At 40.3% G+C, this 26639-nt stretch overlaps 1 protein-coding gene across 14 annotated transcripts in view; it reads right to left on the reverse strand.

The window, feature by feature from the left end:
- Window positions 1-26639, reverse strand: part of ptprt (protein tyrosine phosphatase receptor type T) — a 287950-nt gene that overhangs the window by 132504 nt on the left and 128807 nt on the right. For all 14 annotated transcript variants that reach the window (XM_034287365.1, XM_020055888.2, XM_034287364.1 and 11 more), the window contains exons 8-9: window positions 16790-17086; window positions 11628-11737 (exon numbers count right to left, since the gene is read on the reverse strand). In XM_034287365.1, the coding sequence (XP_034143256.1) occupies window positions 11628-11737; window positions 16790-17086 (407 nt within the window). The remainder of the gene's footprint in view (window positions 1-11627; window positions 11738-16789; window positions 17087-26639) is intronic.

A 26639-nucleotide genomic window follows, 5' to 3' on the forward strand; every position in this document is an offset into this window, starting at 1 on the left:
AGTCATGCTGGATGATGTAGCAGGCAGCATAACGTTCACCACGGCGTCTCCAGACTCTAACATGTTTTTCACATCTGTTCAGTGTGAACCTGCTCTCATTAGTGAAGAGAATGGGGCACCAATGGTGGACCTGCCCATTGTGGTGTTCTCTGGCGAATGCTAATCAAGGTGCACAGTACTCGGCTGTGAGCACAGGTCCCACTAGAGGACTTTGGGCCCTCATGCTACCCTCATGGAGTCTGTTTCCTACAGTTTTGTCAGAAACATGCCCAACAGTAGCCTGCTGGAGCTTATTTTATAGGGCTCTGGCAGTGCTCCTCCTGTTCCTTCTCACACAAAGGAGCACATAACGGTCCTGCTGCTGAGTTGATGCCCTTGTAACGGCCCATCTTTGTGTAACGGCCCATCTCCTGCTCTCAAGACTGTAATGGGAGACACAGCAAACCTTCTTGCGATGGCATTTGCCATCCTGGAGGAGCTGGACTACCTGTGCAACCTGAATGGGCTGTAGGTACCGCCTCATACTACCAGTAGTTACAAGGATAATATCAAAATGCTAAACTAGAGAAGAATCATTCAAGAAGGATAAGGAGAGAGCAATTGTCTGTGGCCAACACCTGCAAAACCATTCCTATTTAGGGGGTTGTTTTGTTGCCTCTCCAGTGCATTTGCACCAAAACAGGTGACATTGATCACACAATTGCTTATGCTTCCTAACTGGACAGATTGATATCCCTGAAGTTTAATTGACTTGGTTTTATACTGAGATTATTACATGTTCCCTTAATTTGTTTGAGCAGTATATATTGTTTTTTAGACTATGGGTGTGTGATGGCTGGGACAGAATGAGTCAGACTTATAAGGTCTGTGCCACATTCACGTCACCCCTCATCTGGAACCCACGCACCTCCCAGACCTCAACCTTCCACTCCACCTGTGTCATTTACCTGTCCCTTTGTTTTCTCCCACTATTTAGTTTATTCACTCCCAGCCTTCCGATTTTGATGTATTTTTTTATATGATTCAACATTAATAAGCCTTTCTCTTAGCAAGTATAGTTATATCAGTTTCTACCATGTATTGACCTTTTGCCTGCCCAGCCCCTAAGTAATTCAGCCTGTATCTGTGCCATTCAGTGATTGACCCAAGCCTGTACTTCTTACTACACTTCAGCCTGCCCCTGCTATTAATAAAATGGCTGCACACCACGACTGGAACCACAACACCTGCCTCAGTCTGCTATCATTACAAGACTTCAGTAGATGTCAAACATCAGGAGTGTTAGCTGCTGACTAATCTGGATTGATTAGCATAAATCCTCGCCAGCCACAGAGAGCTGACGGTTGTCTCAGGTGGATAACTAGTCATAAAGCCACTAACTGAAAAATACACAAATGGACACCTATAGACATAAAGGTTTCAGGTATTTTCTTAATTCCTTTCCAAGCAATATTTCATGCAATTCCATTTGGGTTCACTGGTTCACAATTGAAATCTGGTGTTCAGTTCAATGTTGGGACATTAATCATTACAAGGTGCCCATTTAAGATGGTAAGCATCAGCGATTCAATAGATGGCAGGGACAAGCAATGTACATCTTTCCTTGAATTTGTGCTTCAATATACAGTCCCCAATGGCAGCAAAGTTCTATCTGCATCCACCAGACCTTACATTGGATATAAATGTCAGTGGAAAACTTAAGCTTGTGATACATTTATAGTGGAATTTTGGTTCTGCAGATGTCAACACAAAACATTGACTCAGGGAGTCCTACTGCTGCTGGCTCCTTTTCATATTATATTAGCCAGGGGCGCATTGAGAGTGCGTTGCTCATAATAAAATACCTCAAATCAATATTTATGCACATAGACTTATCCCCAAAAATATTTTGCTGTAGTTTGGACGTGAATGTGTATTCCTCCAGCTCTCCTCCATGCTTGACAGCGTAATAAAGCAGACATTGTGTACTGCCTTATTAATCAGCAGGTGCGCCAAACCACTGTACTGAGGCTGATGGAGAGACTCCACCTGTAGGATAACTCATCACACAGAGCCACTGTACTGTGGCTGATGGAGAGACTCCATCTGTAGGATAACTCATCACACAGAGCCATTGTACTGTGGCTGATGGAGAGACTCCATCTGTAGGATAACTCATCACACAGAGCCACTGCACTGTGGCTGATGGAGAGACTCCATCTGTAGGATAACTCATCACACAGAGCCATTGTACTGTGGCTGTGATTGACAGTGATTGACCCAAGCCTGTACTTCTTACTACACTTCAGCCTGCCCCTGCTATTAATAAAATGGCTGCACACCACGACTGGAACCACAACACCTGCCTCAGTCTGCTATCATTACAAGACTTCAGTAGATGTCAAACATCAGGAGTGTTAGCTGCTGACTAATCTGGATTGATTAGCATAAATCCTCGCCAGCCACAGATAGGATAACTCATCACACAGAGCCATTGTACTGTGGTTGATGGAGAGACTCCATATGTAGGATAACTCATCACACAGAGCCACTGTACTGTGGCTGATGGAGAGACTCCATATGTAGGATAACTCATCACACAGAGCCACTGTACTGTGGCCGATGGAGAGACTCCATCTGTAGGATAACTCATCACACAGAGCCACTGCACTGTGGCTGATGGAGAGACTCCACCTGTAGAAATCGGGAAGCATTCAGTCGCTATGATTACTTCACAGCACAATTATAAAATAATTGCAACATTACATTTATTAGGGAGAAGTAAACATATTTATTGTACTGCCTGATATGACCTGACTAGTCAGATAGAATTAGATCTATATTACACAAAACAATATGCCCAAATTTAAATGAACCAACTAAAAATACTTTCAACATCCTTGCAAAATAACAAACAACAAAAAAAGCACATCAATTGTTCGGACAATAGTTTCTGATTCAAAATACTCTCAATCGATGTATTATTAAAACCCACAACTGCCTGAATAGCTACAGTATATCAATATGTTTTTCCACCTCGGATTCATGAGTGTGGACAATTTCAAAAAGCAATCAATGGCCTTCCATTATCTATTCATATCCATCCCTTTATGTTTTATAGGAAACCTTTTCAGTGTCACAATAGATACAAATCAAAAGGTTATGGTGCCCATGCCAATGAGAAGAATGGATGTTGGGGACATGGTAACCTTCCATTTCATAAAACTAGTGTTTGCCATTTCTGAAACCCATTCATTATTTTTTGTTTAAAATGGTATTAGTACAGGAATTGAACCCACACCGCTGAAGTCACCAGGGTCTAACCAATTGAGCAGGACCACAGTGTCTGGGGATGTTATCAGAGCGGGAGTTGGCTGCCTAGCTTTTCAGTGATAGGAAGCACGGCTGCTGGCTAATCCACTCCACTCAGGCCATTAGCTAACACTTAAAAATGGGCCAGGTCTGTAATTGAGTGGAGCGAGTGTAAAGTAGCTCTGCTTGCCCATCTGTCTCTCCATTGGGACTCAGTGGCATGTGTGGTATCGGCTCTAATATGCTATATATGTGGTGGAACAGGTCAGCTCCATGCCACAAAATGTTTCCATTTTATAGATAACATGTCACACATGGGTTGAGGGTTGGTCTATATGGGTTTGACTGAACTGTTGGATGGCCACAGTTCAATACATATACAGTCTGTAATTCAGTAAGCAATTACAGTACAACAAAGACAAAGACTTATCTGACAACGTTATTAGCTGTCAGATTATAAAGATAACATATTTGGCAGGTTGAGAGGTAAACGCAAGTAAAAGCAGGTAAACATCATTTTATTTTATGTTACAGTTTAACTAGCTATGCTGTGAAGAATATATACGTTAGGTCATTGGATCAGTGAGCATGCCCACATGACCAGTGTTGAACAAGCAGAAAGGCTCTTTTGAATCTGTTGAGTGCTGTTGGTATTAGACCATAAATACATACAGATATTACTATACTGGGGAGAGGAGACAAAGGTGATCAACCCTCGAAAGTAAAGCAATCCTAATAGAAAGGTTGACTTCAGAGTTTTTGTTTTGTACTATCACTGGTAACAACTGTGCAGTACATAATTAGACCCCTGACCAATTATCTTATATAATTGGTGCAAATGGTAAACTGAAATTCCATTGGTGAATCTAACAAAAAAGGATGACCAAAGAGCATTCTAAAGAAGTAATACAAAATGAAAGGCACACAGCAAAGAGCAAAATAGCAGTTTCATTGGGGGTATTTCAGGAAAGTGGGTTTAGTGAAAACTTAGAGTTAGGTGAACCACAGTTGATGGAGCTCTGGGTTTACGGTTTCAAAGAGCCAGTTCAGCATTTCTCTGAGTCAGTTACTACGGCAACATACTCTGTGAAGCTAACCTGCTTTCTAGCAGGTTTTATTCAACTAACCCTGAGGTTGTGCTACTCTTTAAGTGAAACCTGCCATCTTAATGTCAGACAGGGCGTATCCTTTTCTCCAAACAGTGACGCCGACAACAGTGACGCCGACAGGGGAAGACAATTTGGTGGGCTTAAATATCATTATTAATTAGTCAGTCAATATTAGTTTTCAGCACTATTGAGAAAGTTACACAGTTATTAAACAGAAGAATTGCATTGATGAAGGGATTCATACTTTTTTGCTCTTGCTCTGCTCTGTAAGAGCGAATGTCTCTTACTGAGTGACTGACTGACTGGTGTAGTAGTTAAAGAAGCAGACTTGTGAACTATAGGTCCCAAGTTCGTATCTCTTCGCAGGCGAAGCAACGTATGCATTATGAATTATTCCGTGTAGACGAAAACTTTGCTGGCTAAAACTGTCAGTATCAACATTATGGTAAGCCTGAAATAAAACAGTTTGCGACAGTTTCTGGTGGATTTTCGAAGTACACATCCATGCATGCATTTTGGGTCAGGATAGACAAACACATTTACTGGCTACAGCATACAGTAGTTACGTTATAGTAAGCCTTAACTGAAAATGTATATGTATACAGCTTCATGGTGTAGTGGTTAGCAACATATCCTTCCCCATGGGTGACCGTGGTTTGAATCTCGGGAGGGCACTACTTTCTACTGTGGGCCGGGTGAACTAGGCTTGCCTGGATTCTTGTTTTACACAGCGTTATGATTAAACCTTTTTCTGTAAAAATGGTTTGTTCTACCAACAGCCAATCAGAGAGATACCCTAACACCAGTACCAACACAACTTTGTTAAAGCTGCACTATGTAGGATTTCTTCAGTAAAAATGCAGAAGTCCAGTACCAGTGGAATGTCAATTGGCTGGGAAGTAGCCCGCCGCTACTTCCCAGCCAACTCTGTTCCAGCCAATCACTTTCTACGAGGCGAGCATTCCTCCTTGGCTTTTGAACACACGTTTTACCTGGATCATATATATAGCACAAGTATGCCGTAAGGAGTGAAGTTCACTTACTATAAGAAACTATAATGGCAGCTAGAGACCAGGATGACAAACTGTCAATTCCTCCCTTGTCCTTGTCTACAGCATACACTACGAAAACAGCAAAGAAGCAAAAGGAGACTTAGACCAACTCTACTAGAAATCCTAACCTAAAGTTAGCAAGGCTAAGAAGAATGTCAACCTCTGAGTTAACACTTTTTTTGGAACAGGTAATTCCATTTTGTATATTTTTATTCGGAACATCATTCTCAATTGGGCACTGGTGTGGAACTGCTTTCTGACTGGTGAGTAACTGCAAAATGCGGCAATTACCTTAACTAGTGCAGCTTAAACAAATGTTCAATTTAACAATCGTAAATGTGTCCAACTACAGTACTGCAGCTATCTGGCTAACACATTACCACCATGCAATCAAAATTAGGAGCACAGAAATGGAAGGACAAATCTATAAGAGAACATCAAAATATGTGTATAATAAGTTCTGTTATGGCTGATTGGGACTGCATAGGTTATGAATTAAAAAGATGTGACATAACTAATTGCCTGTGTTGAAAACAAAAGGATTTGAATGTGGCCTAGTTATGAATTAAAACATTTAACAATAAAACGTTTATGACCAGTTTTCCTATGATACATCATGGACATGCTCTCAGTTTGGAACAAATTCTTTGTGTTGCAGTTTTCTGTATAAAGGTGACGCTGAGCATATTTCCAAGGCAACCGTCTGTCGGGCTGTCAGAGATGTGACTCTTGCACTGAAACATTTACTGTACACTTTTGTAGTGTTCCCAAGTCACAGACCCACAAGACTCATCAAAGACGATTTCCACAATATAGGCACATGTTGAATGTAGCCACTGAAAGGTGTTTAATGAAGTAGGGGAGACTAAACAACATCACAATTGCTTGTACTGAAATTATAATTTTGTTTGAAGTATATTTTTATATTTCATCTTCAGTTGCGGCCAAAAATGCAAAAATTTCCCTCAGGCCATAAGCCTCCTCAACCAGCAAAACTGATCTATGATCATACTGATTACACATGAACATTCCAAATGCTCTGATGTCTTTCCCTGGTCATCCAATGTACATTAGAATATTATTTTGTATGTACCACTCAGACATATTACACTCATATTATATTTATAATATTCAGCAATTCTACCCATATTGTTCATATTCCCAATCCTACTCTCTTTACAATTGCTGCTAGTTATCATTGTTATGTATATTATTGCAATTTTTTTGCTTTATATATTTCTTAATTCTTTCTAGCTGTTGTGTGCCATGTCACAAGAATTTCACTGTTCATGCTGTCATTCAGTGCATATGATAAATAAACTTTGAACTTTTGATATTACACCCACACACACACACATTATATAAATGTTTAATGAGTGAAACACTTGAGATGAAATTCTCTTTTTTTCAATTAATACAATTGACAGCAATTTTCTGCCACGCTAGCTTACATTCTTTTGCTGCTCCTGTATTTTTGTTTTCTTGAATATATACTCATATTCTGCATATGCATTCCTTAGTATTTCTAACTCCACTGGGGTGAAGTACAGGGTTCGATACCTTTTTCTTCTGTTGCCATGATGAATCACGTTATCTGCATTCCATTGATGAGGGCTTTTGATCTCCTCATGCACGTGCTTTACTCAGGGTTACATTAACTCAGAGTCGACCAAACTAACTGTTACCACCTGTTCATCAACTCTCAGTTTAACAGCTTAGAGTCAGTCTACTCAAAGTTGTGGTTTAAACTCAGTGGATAGAACTGAATCATCGTCATCCTATACATTACCCAAAAATGTATCATCACACAAAATATCCTAAATACCACCATATGTTGTTAGATAAGGCAGAAAACAAGCCTTCGTCTGCTCTACAGGTCTCGATCAATTTTAGATGTGCAACAGGTTTTATGAACCAGATTTCAAACAAAGACTTTTGCACTTCAAACAATATGTAGACAGGTTGCTTAGGATTTCAACAGCCTAGTTCACACACTTGACATTACTACCACAAATGAATGTGAAATGTTAGTTTTAGCTGTTTGGCATTGTGGTCATGTGGTGACTGCCTGACTTTGTGAGAAACAACATTGAGCAGTTGCCATCTCTGCTACTTTACATGTCCCCACAGGCCCTGATGACAGGAAAGAGGAAAACGAGTCAGGCAGCAAAGGAAGTACATGAGATTCTGACACGCCATTCAGACCAACATTGGCGGAAAGAGAAATGAAAGAGAGAAGAGAAGAAGATAAAGATGAAAACAATGTAAGAAGGCAGATATATCTAGTGCTGTAGAGGTTGCCGCTCCATCCAACTGGTGTCCAATTATTTACATTTGTTTTTTTTAAAGGAGATTGGACCCACCTTCCTTACTTACTTTACTGACAGCAGGAATCAGAGGGAGACAAGTGGAGACACAGAAGTAGAAATGTGCACTGAACCCTGGTCTCCAGCGTGGAGCCCCATATATGCCCGGGATTCGGGAGTGTTACCACTGAACTCTGCTCTTTTGCGGAAATCCCCATAATATGCATGGTGTCAGGAGTGTTACCCCTGAATCCTGGTCTCCAGCAAGGAGCCCTATATATGTATGTTGTCACGAGTGTTACCACTGAATTCTGGTCACTAACAGGGTGTCCTATACATGCATGGTGTCAGGAGTGTTACGACTGAACTGCAGCTCAGCACAATGTTTATACTTGTGGCACAATGTCCTATATATGCATGGTGTCAGGAGTGTTTCCTCCTGTGAGGAGCCCCATTATGTGCCAGGGGCAGGGAGTGTTTCCCCATAACCGCAGCTCAGCACAATGTTAACACTTGTTAGATTAGGTCAATAATGCATTTGCCCACTCCCAGCAGTTCTTAAATTAGACCTATAGCACTACTCTGAGATACCATACCACAAGGAGAGACTATAGCAACAATACACTCTACTGTGTCTTCGTGTTTTGGGAAGGAGTCATTGTGTGTGTTTCTGTGTGTGTGCCGCTAGCTCAAAGAGTTGGACATGGTTGAGCTGAGCACAAAACCCTGAAGTCATTGCCGTGACAGATCAGGGATTTAAAACTAGATGGGAGAATACATTTTCATTAACAGTAAAAAAAGGCTATGAGAAGAACATAAAGCTGTGTTTCCTTATTCATTGAATGGATATAAAAAGTTAGGTCTCCAAAGAGCAAAACCACATACTCTGCATCTGATTACAGACAGTAGCGTTTGTCCCTGGTTGTAAAAAGAAGGAAAATGACTTCAATTCAGGCAAATCAACAGCCTACATTATTGTCAAATACCATCAGACTTCCAAAAGATTTACAAGGAGGGGGAACACTTCATCCAAACATTTCAACAACGCGAGCTAGCAAATTCAACACAACAAAGATCAAGGACTTACACGAAGCATTCAAGTGCCAAAGTATTTACAACGACTGCATTTACATACAGATAATGCTCTGCCAAAAAATTACGGGGCATCCTGAACAGACTCTTCAGTAGTGATTAGTACCAAGTCATTGTGCGCCTTATTTTTCCTCTGCTCGTCTTTCATATCTTCTTTTTCCTTTTTTGTCAGCAAAGGCAATTCATTTCTGAAAAGCCTTGATGGCACGATAGTACAAAGTTGTTTTGTGAAGAGCTGTGCAAAGAGCGGGTTTGTGTGGGAAGCCTGTTCCTGAGCGTGTGTTTGCGTCTGATATCAAAAGACAGTATCCTCATGCTGAACACGTCCTTAACCTAACAGCCAGTGACACTCCTCTCCACAGGGGGCCTTGTTTATGTTCTCGGACATGAATGTGTTTGTGGGTGTCTACACAGTGTGTGTTTTGGTGTGTTTGTGTGTTCTTGAACCCTGGAGTCGCGCAGGCAATCCAGTACTTCTGTACCATTAGCGTAGCTTAGAAGTCAAAGAAACGGATAGTCACATATTTAGTTGTTCTCATAACTCCAAGTTTGTGGGTTCAATTCCAGGAGTTACCTTAATTGTGAAATTCGTCACATTTGACCTTGGAACCTTTGCTTTAGATAAAAAGGTCTGTTAAATAGAATATATTCTATAAATTATAATAAATATATAAATTATTTGATCATGGTGTTTATATCTCTTTTATCTTTAGAATTAATGCAATAAATCCCTGCTTGAGGCAATAAAAACACACAATTGTTTTTGGAAACTATTCTCATCGTTACATATTGTTAATCTTTCTATGTTAATTCAAATAAAATAAAACTAATGACACAAAACTTGCAAAAAATGCATTGGAATGGACCTATAGGACTGTGTCAATTACACTGATATTATTGTATATGAGTGACAACATCTTTGTGATGTCCCATTGATCGGGCAATAGGTAAAGTCCTACTCCCTACATGACTAGGTGCTGTAGGGCACAAAGTAAACAGTGTATCCTACAGAAAACAAAACTGGGAATGGGACGAGTTAGCCTTGTTTCACCTGCTTAAGTCTTGTATTTTTCTCATTTGGTGCTGACTGAACACAAGCCTGCCGTTTGTATGGATCCCACGCCGGCTATGACCTCCATGTGTTGCTGCCAGGCTTTGATTGGGTCAGAGGATGTCTAGCAAGCAGGGCACTTAGTGAGACCTAGCGGGGTGGGGGGGGGTTAATGCCGCCAAGAGTAGATATAGCCACCTGCATTTGATTGGTCAATTAGCAAGGGACAGACAAGGTCACGACCGTAAGTCTCTGTTCAGAAGTAGTAATCGCCTGTCAATATCTGAGGCCTGGCGGCTTACGGTGTCATCGAGTCGAGTCCTTTCTGCATTTGGGTCAATGTCAGTTTCAGAACACCGTTGACGTCCTCGAGAGGTGCTGCCTTTCATGCCAAGTTTAGTATCACCTCCGTTGTCAAGTGACAGTAACAGTAAAGGACTTTAGGTTGTTTTTGCCTTCATCGAATAGCATGACGCTTGTTTTCCAGTTCGTATCAAACCTCTAGAGTGCGGGACGCTCCAACCAGGGTCGAGACTCAATTCAAGGTGGAGTGTTTACAATCACCAAAGGGTTTGCTCACCTGCACCCACTCCCCGCCCAGCTCGCCCCATCCTCTCCTGTCCCTCGCTGTCTCCTCTATTCATTTTCCAGGATATTGTCCCTAGTCTCATTTCGAAAGCGAGAGAAGCAAGCGAAGAGTCCTCTGGATCCTCAGATCTCCCAGATGATGCTATCGGAGCCTTTTAATCCAATCAATAGGGGTAATTATAGGCAATTACAGCAAATGGGAGCGCATTGTGTCCTGTTATGGACGTGATGGTGACATACTAATTTCATATTAATGACGCCGGCTCCGAAATAAAAGCTATCTGTACAATGAAAGTGCGCCTGGATTCAAGGATAAAAAGTAGAAGGAGTCTTTTGTTTGCCCTGTGATGCTTTGCCCACACAAACATGGATTTAATGGACCGACAAGACCTAATTTTAGACCAAATGAATTTTCTGAACTCAGAAAAGAAAGAAATGTAATGGCTGATCAATTTTGTCCATAGACCTGTCCGTGAACTGCATTCTACTTCAGGGTGAATATGAGTCTACATTTCTAAACAACAGTTCATAAGGGACTCCACTCATCCTAAGCCTTTATTGTGCTTCGATCAATAATCTGTTCTCTGTAACATCTTCTCAAGGCCTATGCTGTTACAGCACCATGGTCCTGAGGAAATGACATGCAAATCTGGTAATCTGCAGACTATGACTATGACTCATCTCTGTCAGTAAGAAACTCTGGTAAGACAACAAGTCTGCCATTTTGAAGATATCAGTTGAAGGGTTGGTTGGTTTATTTTCAAATATATTAAGATAGACAGATGAAACATTTTTATTAAAATGTTATATAATAATAAGTTACTATTGATTTTTATTCAACATAAATGAGAAAAGTTAAATCCAATATAAAGAAATACATTTTGTGTTTGCAGGGTTTCAATAAAAACAGTGAACAGAAAAAAAATTAAGGAAGTTAAAGTATGTAAATCACTAAACTAATTTATTATTAATTTGATCATCATAATTTTTATAATTTCTTATTAAACACAGTTGCTGTTCTCATGATATTATCATTTGTGATTTCCCAGTTGTGAGACCCAGTTGTTTCGTTTTATTTCTTTAGAAGAACCCAGTTCAGACGTTGGTTAGCCGGGCAGGCTGGGTCACGGTCACTCACCTCATAGAGTGTGATGACGCCGTTGGTCTCATTCGGTGCCTTCCACTGCATAAAGATCTTCTCCTCGTATGGCCCCGTTTGGATGGACTCCACCGGAACAGAGCCGGGAACTGTAGGTAAAGAACAGACAGGGGCATGATGGCAGGTTCACAATCACCTTTAAATGCACCGGCACTTAGACCACACACACACACACACACACACACACACACACACCGCTTTGTGCACTGGACAGTTTCAAAACTCCATGATCTGATTGAAAACAGCTGAACCAGTTTGCGACAAAGTGTAGTCCCTGAGACATTACAGTGCAACTACAACAGCACACTTGAATCACTCAGTGTGTTACACACACAGACTAGGAGAACTCGACAGAGGCAGGACGGCAGATGGAAGAAGGCCCAATATAGCAGCATTCACTCCTTCAGGAAAAGTGATTTAGGAAGTGTGAAAACGTGTCAGTCATTTTCTGCACACCCAACACGTAACATTGAGCGCCGTTTCACACACGTGTTGACACAGAAACACTGATTGGCGCCAGACAGGTCTTTGGAGGCGTTAACTTCTCTAAATGCTAACAGGGAAAACAGCGCCGGTGGTTGCTTAAATGTAGGTCTGATGGAGTGAGTGGTTGAAATGGAGAAAAAGCTTCCTCAGTGCTCAGTCCTTACTCCCTTTGATTTGATATTCATTTATCGTCCTCTAATGAGTTTTATTCCTTACAGCCAGAAGGAAAAGTTATGGTAATTGCTTTGTTAAAAGTCCATGTAATCCAACTTCACATACACACGGGTGTTTGCATTTCACATTCCCCCACCATAATCATCAGCTGGGCAAATTAGAAGAATGTGGTTGATCTGAGTTGGAATCAGCTCCCTTTACAGTGCGAGTGGAGGCAGGAATTGGGGAATGGAAATATGGGAACTAAACTGTTTGAGACACAGGTAAATCTTTTTTCCATAGCAACAAAATAAGTAGTATAGTTTGTGAAATACATTATTTCTGTTCTATGGTGTTCTTCGTATGATGAGAGCATGGGGCTAGATGTTTTGTCTTTCATTTTGTACATAGCCTGGTTCTATAAAATTGTCTCCATCTATGCAGCACAACATATCTATAGAGTACAATTCATGTGGTTAATAAAAAATATTTCCAGATACTATATTCATTCAAACCAATGAGGTTTCCCAAACTTTCAAGCCAGTTATCACCTCAACATCATTTTACAGACAGAACTTTCCAGTCCCAAGCTCTTGGTTAGACTATTTTTAGGTTTTTAAGAGGATTGGGCGCATGTTCACTTTATAAGGAATAGTAAAATAATAGGCAGAAATGATGAGGCTTACATATGGAGCTGTGACATGACAGCTTGTCAATATAGGGCAATAGGTGGCATGTGCCACCATGCACATATGCAGACTTAAAACATTGTAATCATATTTTGATTGGTGATTTCAAAGGGGCCTTGATTAGGCCTTGCCTGAAGAGAGTATCCAATTACTGTAACAATGAAACGCAATTAGATCTGCCTATCCATTCTCCACCTTATCCATCTCCCTCTCTCGCTCTGTGTGTGTGTTTGAGGTAGGAGGCGGAAAAACAGCCTTCACCCAAAAGATAAATGCCACTGTAACACATTAATCAAAACTTGATTAACTTCCTGTCTATACAGTGTCTGAAAGGCATGTTTCATTAAGATTATAGTGAGGAGAACATTTCTCTTGTCCACACACACACACGCTTACAACTGATTTACTCACTTAAAATTAATGAATTATTAAAAATATACTAGAATGCCCTCCTGGGTCTTGTAGTTAAACTGCAGACATTTACAGTAGCAGACTGTATGTGGCAGTTCATCAATAGCATTTTGTGGATCCTTGAAACCATACAATTGGTCTGGATATAATGACGTGCACATTTGGTATGAAACAAAGCTTAAATATATTTGTTTAAATACCTTGAACATTTCGAGTTACATTTGACATTGAAATTAAATACAAATATGTCAATATTTAAGGCAGTGACAATTGACATGCTCTTTTTAAGACAGGAAGCCTGATTTCATTTTCTTTCCTTTTTTTTTAGGTATTAATACCACAAGAAATTAATTATAGATGGTTCTTTTATGTTTGATACGATACAAGAAAGATTATTCAATTAAAGTCTCGATACAAACATAGATGAACATGGAGAAACACGGTTATTTACTAGGATACAGAAGCTATACCTTTCTGTGCATTGTTTTAAACTACTTTAAATTTTAATTTAAGACACCAAACAAGAGCTTGACTTTAAATGGAAATAAAGTATTTTTTTTCAAGGCTTGATTTTCCCTTTGGGTTGAAGAAATTAAAGTTATTTACAAAATGTGTCATTTTCGGCTTCATTTTTGTGTAATGAATATCTCCACATGCATTTCTAGATGTTTGTCCCTTGTTTAAACTATATATTAACCTCACTATTTAATAGATAGTTACCAAGTGTACATTTTACTATTTTCTTTCTGAGTACGTGTATCAGGAAAGGAAATCAACAATATCTCTATGTATAAACCATTTGCTTAATATAGTTATTTCTTAAGATGACAGCAGTATTCAAAACTGCAAAAAGTATGATTCTGTTTTTCATACTGTGCTCCATGAAAGCTGTCAAATCGAAAGTCAGATAAATCAACAGCAAAAAGGATTATTCAATCCTGACTGTTTGAAATCTCTTCAGGGACCTTACAGATTTTCTTATAATAGATTGTTTAACCATCGAGGGTATGCTAAAAGACAAAACATCTGTCAAGTGAGGAAAAGAGGACACTGAAAACTATTTTGTATCTGAAATTGGCCACCGACAGTGCCAGTGCTAAGGTAATACTAAGGTAATCCATTGGTGTCTCTTAAGGTGGAATCACAATGGTTATTTGGTTGGATGGATGTTAGGAGACTGACTGGGCATGACAAATACTGTGTATCTTTGGGCCAAGTACATTCAATGCATCATTGAACAAACAATGCTAAGCCCAGACGTCGAACACTGTTGAGTCGACAGACGGGCCCAGACACACAGCCACCAACCCCCATACCCCAAGGTCTGACTGACCAAACAAAGAGACAGATTATTATGACCTGTACACTATCCATAAACAAAGGATTAAAATGGCAGTCTATGAAGTTATGAGTAGATTAAATATTGCAACAAAAGAAAACTATTATGCACAGGGTACATTAATTAATAGCCCAGCTGTTTAAGAGCTGAACTGATTCCTGGCACGGTAGGAAGGGAAAGGCCAGAATCGATTCATCAACTGGAGGGCGACTGGGTTCACGTCCTCAAGACGATCTTACTACCGTCGGGGTCATGAGCATGGCCCCACAACACACTCACTATCCAAGGGGCACTGCAATGCAGCTCGACCCTGTATTCGTCTCAACTGTATGTGCAATTTATCCCTACGAGGGGAGTGAGAACAGAGCAGATGCATTTGTTGTTCTCCGATACATATGACCAATTAAGTTGTACTATACTATAAATTAATCAATACAAATAGCAATAATCTGTTGAATGTTGTAGACAACAACAAAAACATGTTACATGTACATTTGCATTACAGTACAACACATTGGATAACCGTCAGTTTACTTGCATGCCCTGAAGTAAATAGAATTAAGTGATTCAAATCAAACCACTCAAATCAAATCAGCTTGTATGCAAGCAGGTAGGTTAAGATAATGTAATTCAGTGATGTTTCTATCTTAATTAGAACCTCTATTGCGACTACAGAGATATTTCAGTTTCATTAAAACCAGGGAAAATAGGGAGCCTTTAAAACTGGAAGCATATTTGCGAGACGGTGCGTAGCGCTGTAAAGATAAAGGCATTACAAAAGTTAAATTAGCACCACTGAGCACAGTCAGTTTGCACTAATTACAAAAAACACTGGGATAAAAAAGCAGATGTCATCAGTAGAAAAAAAACTATTAACACCTTTCAAATGCTGCCACTCTCAAATAGTACGGGACCTCATGGCAGCACAGTAGTGTGTTAAGCAAAAACATAATGCAATCATGATAAATGAGAAGGAATTTAAGGAATGGGTATGTAATAATGCAGAGATAATGGCAAGTTCTACAGATTATTTTGTTATCCAGTCACCCAAATACAATTCATTTTAGAATATTAATTAATGGTGTAGTCATTGGATTTTTAATTCATTGATAACAGGGGTATAATCAGTGCACATTATACAGTTATTACAAGTGAATCCTATAATTGCGTTTTTAATTAATGCAACAATTAGGAACTTGCTATGATTTCATCAGCAGCTCTATCAAGCTAATGACTTTACAGCAAAGTATTGCCAAGAAAATGGTAGCTTTTCTATTTAGCCATTCTAAGAAGTATGCTCTGTTATAGTCTTGTTTGAGAGCCTTGCTTGAAAGCAATGACATTTTAGAGTTTTGAGGTTCTCATATACAGCAAAGAAAAGCATGCCTACTGAACATTACATGTCTAAGGACAACCAGGCAGGGGTGTATTAGGGGGGCCAATATTACATACAGGTCATTGTGATCCCCCTGGAAAAGAGTGAACATCCTGGGATCCATTGACCCTGACCCCCCAATAAACAATACAAACCTACCCTGTTGCAGCCAGACAATACTTTACATACAAACAGCCTAAATATGAATTGTTTCTAAATTAGCAACAATTGCTAGTCGCTTGAGGTGAGCATAAAACACATGGATTTGTAAGGACACAAATGCCTTTTAGTCCCTTAGTAGCAAGTGTACATGGCAGTACACACTTTCCAAGCTTAAATAGCTCACTATGCACCAGGATCACTGCCTTTGTCATGGTGGCTACAGTTCAATGAGAATAACAAGCTGAGAAAATATTAGAGGTTGTTGTTTCCATTCATTGCAAGTAAAGAACTTGCTCAGAATTTAACCACTGTGTTTCAACAATCCTTCAATAAAAACGTTTTCTGCCGTGTTAAGGCAGTCTTGCACACAAACAATAGAGAGAAGCCTGCCATCTACTGTGCTGGAGCTCCGTGAACTCAATACATGATTGAGCATGTATTTAAGCAGGTATGTGTTTTTAAGAAAATACACAAGGCAAAATGGGCTTGAGTGGCTCAGTAAGACAAAAAACTGTCCAACACTTACCATCCTCCTCCGTCTGCTTGACGATCTCCTCACTCTCTTTGCTGCCCTCTGGGTTGGCGAGGACCAAGCGGAGACGTACGGTGACAAAGGGCCTCAGGCCCCGTAGGGTGTAGTGGGACGATGTCGGGATGAGTTCCTCGGCGGAAAACTCCTGCTGGTTGAACACATACTGGTACTGCACGGTCAAGTTGTAGCTGTGGCAACGCGTCACAGCATAACCAAACGTCTCCCACTGTAGGGTGAGCTGGCGGGCCCGGATATCCACCACATTAACATTCTGAGGCCCATGGACAGGATCTGAATGTAGAGGGAGAGTAACCAAGGTTAGATAAACCAAACATGTCATCATTTCCAAATTGTGGACTGCTGGAATAAAAACATGACACATAACAACCTGCGGATGATGCCAGAGCTTTTGCTGTCTGATCTAAAAAAAACTCTATAAAATACATTGGAAATACTTAAAATAATAAATAAATAAATAAATAACCAAAGTTAAATAGATTTTCTGTTAATTACCAAAATTACTGAATATTACAGTAACTTTGTTAATTATCAGTAGTTTCTTGGGGGCCAAATTAAGGGAAAAAACTGAACTCCTTTAATTTATTATGCTGATATTTTGTTTGGCTGAGTTTATCTCATACACAGACCCCAAAATAATTTATTTATACAGATCACATTTTCACAAACAAACCCCAGTATAATTTGTTATAGGGATCAAGTTTTTCTCCTTTTGTAAAACTATCTTTCCCCATGGACATCATGGGACCTTCGCAGTATTATCCATGTGTCATAGAAAATGCATCATGCATGACTGAATGACCAAAGGATTGCTAAAACAAAGCTCTTTAGCCTTGAAGGTCAGCCTAATTCCCCAAGATTAGCTAATAACAACAGCTAAATTCCATAAGAATCTGGGAGACAAAACTGCCCTTCCATTTGGGTTCTTGTTTGGGTGCGTCTGGGTGGGACTTGACATTTCAAAGGTTTTGTCTCATTTTACAAGATTAATAGCCCGTTGTGTAATCTTAACAAGCCAAACACTAAGCGAGTAAACAAACTTCTGGCATATGGCTGCTTAGGACAAAAACCAATTGAACTGGTTGAATCTTATAACCCCTTAAAGCTCCTTACATCTTTTCAATGGCATCCAGATAGGCATTTATACAATTTCTAAATAGTTTATCGACTGGACATCTAGTACTTGCTTTTGGTGACTAGCTTAAGTCAATTAATGATACTCAGAAATAGTAGTACAGCAAACGTTAGCCATTGCAGTTCATAAACTGTACAATGATCAAAATATGTACAGATAAATCAATATTTTCATATGTAACTGCTTTTTCCACAAAACACAGTAACTAGACAGATTTCTAACACTAACAGATACCTTGAGAGATACAGACTTCTACATTCTTAGAATAAGGCCTCACAATAGTGTTGGAACTGTATACAGCCCAATTATGCGAATTGATGGAGAACTATACTGAACAACAAAATCCCAAATCCCCAGGTTTCATGGGACTGATTAGAGCTAATCTAAGGCTAATCTTGGTTAATTTCAGAAAGCAGCTCTAAGAAGATTGCTCTTTCAGTCTGGAAAAATCCAATAGGGGGAACTCCCCAGATCAGCATACCGAGGAAACATTGTGACCAAAATCTGTGACGTTACAACTTTGTTTTTGTCAGTGAAATCGATGAAGGCTCCCCTGATCTTAACAAATGGCTTGGTGATGGTATTTAATACCTACATCCCCCTCTTCTTCCTCCAGCTCATCTCAGCTCTTTACCCTAATGAAGCAGACAATCACAGGCAAGGGATGGAGAGAGTGAAGGCAGGTAGCACAAGACAGGACTCAAGTGTCATTAATCAGGGCATGTGGCGGTTGGGCAGTGGTTAGCCTACACTGAGAAGGGGCAACAGGGAGGGTTGCTATACCACAGTGGGACAACTCTACCTCAGGTAGGGGTGCGGGGTATGGGGTAGCATCCCAGCTGATCGATGAGACTGGAACAAAACCATTAATCACATACTTTGGGGAGCTCTGCCGAGGAGAACAGGAGGATGGAAATCAATCTTAATGCCAGCCCTGGTTCTCCCTGCCGACACTCCACCACATTCATCACAACAGCCTCTCTTCAGCAGAGCAAATGGGAAATAGCGAGCAATAAACATATCAATTGGTGCCCACAATAGAGGACCTGGGTACTATAAGCATCACAATTCCAAACGATAGACAAAATACAATAACATACAAATAGGTTAAGTCAATGTGCCTGGCTAGACTACCAGCATTTTATATCACTGGGAACTTGAGGGACATACCAGAAGGAGCAATGCAAGCAGGGCCATTAACAGCAATCCTGGGCCCCCTGAAAAGATATATGCCTGGCCCCCTTCATGTATGGACGACATTGATATTATATTGATCAGTGGGCCCACAGAACCCATGTGCCCTATGAATCATATCCACCTTTCCCCATGTTGGCAACAGCCCTGATTGAAAGACATGTCTCTTGTTTTGTAGTATGTGGAGGGGGAAAGATTTAGTTCAAAGTGTCAAACTAGAGGCCAAACGCAACCATACAACAGTGAGGTGCATGCCTAAAAATGCATCCAGAATTAGAATCCATACATTTTTTAGCAAAATTAACACTATGGCCGCAAAACAGTCATTTTGCAGAAGTATCTATTTTTTTGTCCTGGCCCCCGACCAAAAACGTACAAACAGAAAGAAATGTAATCTAACATCTCTTTACATATGGCTTATAGTTAGAAAATGCACCAAACAAAAGACTCCAACATTGAAATTAAAGGCTTACATTTGATTATTCACAGTGTGTACATTCTGAAGTCTAACAGTTCTCTCTAATCAAATTGGTAATGGGATATAAAGGCCACACAGTGGCTTCAGTGCCCCAAGCATTCAGTAGCAAAGGCTTTGTAAACACAAGATCATCCCACACAGATACAGTACGGGACTTAAAAAAAATTTGATTAACACGACTGCAAGCAGATGTCTCAGCTACTTTTTTTGTTTTTTTAATTGCTCCCTGCCACTTTAAACGATGATATGCCAGACATTTTTGAAAAGCAACTCCAAATTTGGAAGGAAAATGGCACATTTTAATTTAGCAACATTGTATCTGGGTGACAGCCTCTACATTATCTAACTACTCTCTGCCAGGGGCACTGGGTAATTTTTGAGTTAGAATGAAAAATAGTTCCAAATCAAATTCAGGGCAGTGGATGATTCTAGTCATATCCAATGGAGAGAGGTCTAAAGTGATATTTAATGGAGCCCATTGCCTCTAGGTGAAGTAGCCAGAGCAAAGGTTTAATTCAAGGACAATGGTAGAGCAATGACAGACTGCCTCGGTTAAAGAGAGACTAGCTGAATCGTGAGCTGTGGAAACTGCCAACAAGGAATTGTCTAGTTCCCAATGAATTTGCAAGCAATTGGCAAAAGCTGGGCAACCTACATGTGTACTAGCACCGCCAAACGCTCCATCACAATAGAATCCCACACATGTCTAGCCTTCATTGAAAAGGATTGGGCCAACCACTCCCTCAGAATACTTTCCCGCCCATGTCTAGCCATCACTGAAAACGATTGGGCCAACCACTCCGTCAGGATCCAATCCCACCCATGTTTAGCCATCATTGCAAACGATTGGGCCAACCACCCAGTCAGGATACAATCCCACCCATGTCTAGCCATCATTGAAAATTATTGAAAATGATTTGGTCTGTCTCACGCTGTGAGCATCTTTAAGGAAGAATTTTGTGATGAGGTCCTAAACACAAGATAATATTATATGTCACAAAAGCTCAATAACATTTTCTTTCACACTAATAAATAATATGCAGAGGTTAAAAAATTATTTGATAAGGAATCTGTACGTTATACACAATTAGTTGGATAACACATTGAAAAAGTAACATAAAATGGACTTCAAGGACTTTTACAATGAGAACAAAAACAAATTACGAAAACTGGTGCAACATTAATTTACCCGATAATTTTCAAGGCCTTGTGAATTCCCCTCTTTATTTCACATGACAGTCATTGTACCACAGCAAACACTGCAATGTCCCAAAATGTCCCCTTCACTTAAAAGCAATTCTCAAACAACTTCAGTGGTGAGACGCTGTCCCACTTAGTTCAATAGACCAAGAGATTGCAATGCCTGGTTGGTAATTGTAACTAAAAGGTATACTCAAGCCAGGGCCAAATGCTGTTTGCATGCGTACGACAGATGACAGCAGATGGAAGGCAAAATCCTAGGTTTTTCTGTCATGTCAAGGAGGTACTGACGTTGGTTGTAACCTTAGTGCAAATAAACACACAATATCATATAGACTAGAAAATGCTATTTACATATCAAGAATTTAGCAGATGCACTCATCCAGAGTTATAGTGAACAATAGATTTTCATACTGGCCCCCATGGGAATTGAACCCACAACCCTGGCGTTACATGTGTCACTCACCAAGAGAGCATGCTCTTAGCAACCCAATAGAACTTTATAGTCTACACTTTTATCAAGCATTTATGGAAAGATAATACTGCATTGTGTGAGTCTATCCATAAAGTGCACAGGCCAAGCAGGAAAATGCAGCCCACTTATTTGTGGAATCACAAATGAGTTTTCCGACCTTTAGTACAATAGTCCAGCACTTCCACCCCATGGCAAAAAGCCTCCGTCCACATCCTGTGACATTCTAAACCCATATCATTTGAGGTTTGCTATCTCAGTTTAATGAGGGATTCAGGAGTAAATCCCCTCCCCCCCTACACACACACACACACCCCTTGTGGTTTGTTAGGGCTGGAAAGGCAGTCAGGCAGCTGTCAGAAATGATGTGCACTTTCTGACTGCTAAAGTGCATGTGTTGGCTGGGCGGTCCATTTCCTGGTCACAGGTTACCCTTTAAAGCGTAGGACAATTAGGGAGCCCGAAGTGGTGGAGCGGAGTAGAAATGTTACCTTAATTACTTGCTCCATGCCCCGGGTGGCTCCCTGCCAATCCGTTCACAGCCCGGCCAGTCAATACATTCATTCATTCATCTTAAACACAGGTTATAAATTGTACAGACATGTTCCTGTGTAGAACTAACATTATGTTAACATTAATAGAGACTCATCAAAAAAATTATATTATTAGGATAAAATAATTCAGATGAGAGCCATATTATAAAAACTGTTGACTCTAATTTCATGATATATCTCGCTGTTGTCAAACCAGGATTCCCCTATAAAACATTGCTACATTGTTTCAAACAGCAGGGAGGTCTTAATGAAAGAGGTTGGTATCATGATTAAAAGTGCACCGCTTAATAGACTCAATTGCTCTCCGCTTTCATCCACTTGGCAAAAGCCTCTAGGCCTCTGCATTTTATCAGAGGTATGTACTGCAGCCTATGGTCCCTGAACCTACTTGATTCCTGCCCATTTGTGCAACAGCTCTGGAATATTTTCCCCTGACATTTAAATCCTTAGGCGTGAACATCAATCGCCCCCTCCAAGAGAGAAAGTGTTGTGTATTCTTCTTCCAAAATGAACAACTTCAAACCCAACGAGTGGTAGTGGGCGGGGAGAGAGAGAGAAAAAAGTAATCTAAGTCGGGGTAGAAGCAAGACTGTAGATTGATGGCTTGGAAGACTACACAGCTAGCATCGTATCCATTCACCACCACTACCGCCTCCACCAGCACCGCCGGCTGCCTGCCGCCCACCCCTTTCCCCACAAGGGTCGGCATCCAGAGATCCTTCTGGTTATTATTATGCTCTCCCTCCAGTGGAGTCGGCGAGCTGAGAAAGCAATCACCCTTCCCCTCAAAATCAATCAGACTGGCACTCATTCCAATCATTTAGCCTCGCTGGAGGAAAACAACTTACTCCGCTCGCTGCTTCCCCCGGTAATGAGTTCTCACAATAAGGATCATGATGCATCAAATGCCCACAGATAGATTCCCAGGTACCCTCACTCCTTCCAGTTAGAGCGCGGGGGAACAAACTCGTATATTTATGAACCGGGAAAAGAGTGTCCACCCTGTGTGCCTTTGTAAGCCAATCAGTTCTTGGAAGAAGTAGAAGCTGGTCTCTAGATGGCAAGGTTAGGCTCTGTAGAAGTAGTCTTTATTGCAGTAATGATATGAAAACACTAGTTCAAAGAGCTGGAGCAGACTGGGGCCCTGTGCTGTGTTCCTTCTGAACCTATGTCTTAACCTGCATCTAAGCGTACATCAAAGTGTAAATCAGCCACACGCCAGATGTAAATTATCATTCTTAAATGCGTCTTAAAATATCATTTTGAATTGCATAATTAATTGCAGATCATAATAAGCTATTTGCAAAGGATGGAGGCTACCATATTCCTGGTTGAAATTATTATGTATATTTTACCAGGCAAGTTGACTGAGTACACATATGAATACAAGTATCAAGCTGCAAGCAATTAAGGTTGTCTTGATAAATAATTTTTTTAAATATATTTCACCTTCCAGTTCAATAATTCTATATGGCAATCCTTCGGTCAGTTGCTAAAACGGCCATGCTACTTGTCTGCTACTTGTCTGCCTTCTCTGTAGATCTGTGGATCTCCAACGGCCACTTCTTAGTCGTTCTGACGAGTCTTTCCACTTGGCCGTGACTAATGAAAATATTGACAATGACTCTTCGCTCTTGTCGTAAAACATGACCATCACTGAGTAGACTAGATGTGATTGATCAAACAGGGACTAGGTCACTCTAATGATCTGGCCAAGGCCTTATGTCACAATCCGTCAGATCTTGTCTGAGAGAAAACCTGTCAAATGGCAGAGGGGAACAGTTCATCAAAGTGCTTGTTTAAGTATGTCTGTGTGAGCCTGTATGCCTGTAAATTACATTTGGCTCATCCCTTCATTATGAGATTTAGTACTACACAGTATGAAAGCTAGTCAGGAGTTCTCTAACATTCAGTCCATCGCGCAACCTCCAACAAAGGACCATTTGAGGACAAGAACTTAGATATTTCCACTGAGAATTGAGAACAGTGTTCTGTGGGAGTAAACGGAAAATGCTGACATGAAAGTGTTGGGGATTGACTCATTGGGGGTTAAAATTTAGGGGCAAAGTGACATGTTGCAGGATGCAATTTGAGCAGGTAATCAGGTGAACTATTTTTATATTTTATATTTTCTTTTCTTTTTCTTTTTTTAGTTTTGAGCAGACGTCTCCATCGGCACTGAGTGGCTCCTGGCACTCCATGAAGCCAAAATACATGTTAATTGACGTTTTAATAAAATGTGGCAAAGATTACTAAATTGTTATTCCTCCCCTAGCGAGTTTCTGTAGTCCAAATTTTCTTTATCCAGTGACCTCACCACAAAGGCCAAGAGACTGTTATTATGCGCTAATCAAAAAGTAGTCCGCATTTGTTGTTGCCACAGCAACAGCCATCACTTCGTCCTCTGCTGCAAATACAAACCATTATTTTCAAAGTTATTTGTGGAGGTAATAACAAATTGGATATGAAGCAAAAACAGTGTTATTCAGCCGTTTAAAGTAACACCTCACACATTACATTTGGCTCTATAATGTTGGATACGCGACGCGTTTGTGATGTACTCACACTCTCCATCAGGTCAACATGATAAGGTGATTTAATTGGACTATTTGGTGAATACTAGTGATTTTGAAATCTTTTACCAATGAAAAATTATGGAGAAGTGCACTTCCTCCTAGCATGCTTCCCTAAGGAAGTCCATGGAATACAAATCATTTATTAGGGGTGGGGAATCGCTGTTAATCATTGACGCCGCACAACTGCTTTAAAGCAGTTAAATGCCTTGTTTGGCAGAGGGCTAATGGCACTAAGTAAGTGTAGTAGGTTGAGTGTAGGGATGACTGATTAAAACCTCACCATAATGTTGATGAATGATATCAATGTATATTGAGCACACCTCTGGCAAACGTTCCCTTAGGTTTTTCTTCAGTTTATTGTAATGTTGCTACAGTACATAACAACTCTCTGCATAAGGTGTCCCATGCTAAATCACATGAATGTAAAATGATACCTTTTTCAACAAAGAGTAATCTTATACTGAAGCAGAAAGGGTGAAAAAAATGGTTCTACCCTTAAGAAATGGAGACACATCGGAAGATGTACTGGGAATGGACTGCACACTGGACTGGACTTTGATCACACAATGAAAGAGGCATCTACCTGTCAGCCATTTCTGCCCAACCTTTTATCTTTATAGTCATAAATCAAGTGACACATTGGTGGGAAACATATTCTGGGCTTCAAAGTTCTTTTCCCTGACTATGTGTTGCCTGGTCCACTGTAGCGATCTGAGTGCTGGCTAGATGAGCCCGAACAAGCAGTGCTCTGTCACACACAAATTACAGGGAGAAGAAAAAAGTACAGTGGCAAGAGATGGAATCAGATTTTAGCTCATTCCATCAAGCTCCATACAAGCTATGTGTGAAAAAGAACAAAATGTAAAACAAATGATTTCAATAATGCTTGGGCTCCTATAAAAACACTCTCCTCTGGGGATACTTGGAGTTTAATGTCATCCTCTGACTGACAGACTCATACCAAACTTTTTTTAGGCCATCATCCAGGTCAAAGTTTAAAGATGGTGTTAAAGGGAGGTTACCTAACAACATTTCTCCCAGAAAATTATAAGATCTGCCATTTATGAATAAATGATTGCCTTAATGCAGACCCCTGTGTTTGATGGGCAATGTCTACTTCCAAAATCTCTGAATTTGTCTTATTTTGTGAAAGTAGTTTCTTCTGAGTGCTGCCACTGATTCTCTATATTCTTCATGCTGATCGACTTCATTCACTGGCAACTTTTGATTGACTGTGGGGACATCAAAACGAGGCAGAAAGCCATGTTCACTTGCAAAGCAACAAAAGAAAAGACCACTGACCTTGTCCCTGATGACAAAAGTCCAGGTGCAAAAGACTAAAAATTAAGTGAAGTAAAGTGGAAAGGGAAGAAAAGTCTGTATTTCTGAGATTTGATTGAATGCGTGTGAATAAGGGATTTTCAATGTAGTATCACCTATTGTGTCTAAAGGTGACATCTTAGCGCCTCAGTTGAAGGGACTGGGCAAAGGAGAGCACTGTTACATGGTGTTATTGATGTCAATAATTTGGGTTTGGGAAAATTAGACTATTTAGCATAGCGAGGCCTAAGCATCAGATTAAATACAACGCCTTCGCTTTCACTAGTCTATTCAGGCCACTAATGAACCAGAAACTGGAAAGAAGTTTCAGAACAAAGAACCAGAGCAACATTCCCTCTAATATAAACATACTTCATTATGAGGGTGTCACTGCACCTCACTCTCGCTTTGTGGCATTGTAGCAGCTTTGTCATTTTCTTCATCCTTCTCAGAGACGCCTATTAACAGGATCCATTTTGAATACAGGGTTGAGGGTTGTAACACTTCTCTCACTTTTTGTCTTTTGCTACTGTTTGTAAATGTGCATTTGGTTTCCACAGAGCCATTGGACTGTTGCAAATTGCGTTGTAAAATGTCTGATAGGGAAAGACCTGGGCCAGGCTTTTTCTTTCAGTGTGCAACGTGTTGACATGTACTTATAATAGCTAGTGCGTAATTTGTGCAAGATCCAGACGGATCCAGGACCTCCGGATCCAGATCCAGGACTTGGCGACTCTTATCCGTTACCAATTGGGATCTGCATGTAGTTTGACAGATAAGATTATATGTCTTAATAAGTATAAAACTTGAGAGTTTGACCAACAAAGTGGTGAAAAATAACAAAAATAAATCTAATGAAAAAACAAAACATACAGCTCCGTAAAAAAGCTTTGTGGC

Source organism: Esox lucius, chromosome 17, assembly GCF_011004845.1.
Source record: "Esox lucius isolate fEsoLuc1 chromosome 17, fEsoLuc1.pri, whole genome shotgun sequence".
NCBI classification, from domain to species: domain Eukaryota; kingdom Metazoa; phylum Chordata; class Actinopteri; order Esociformes; family Esocidae; genus Esox; species Esox lucius.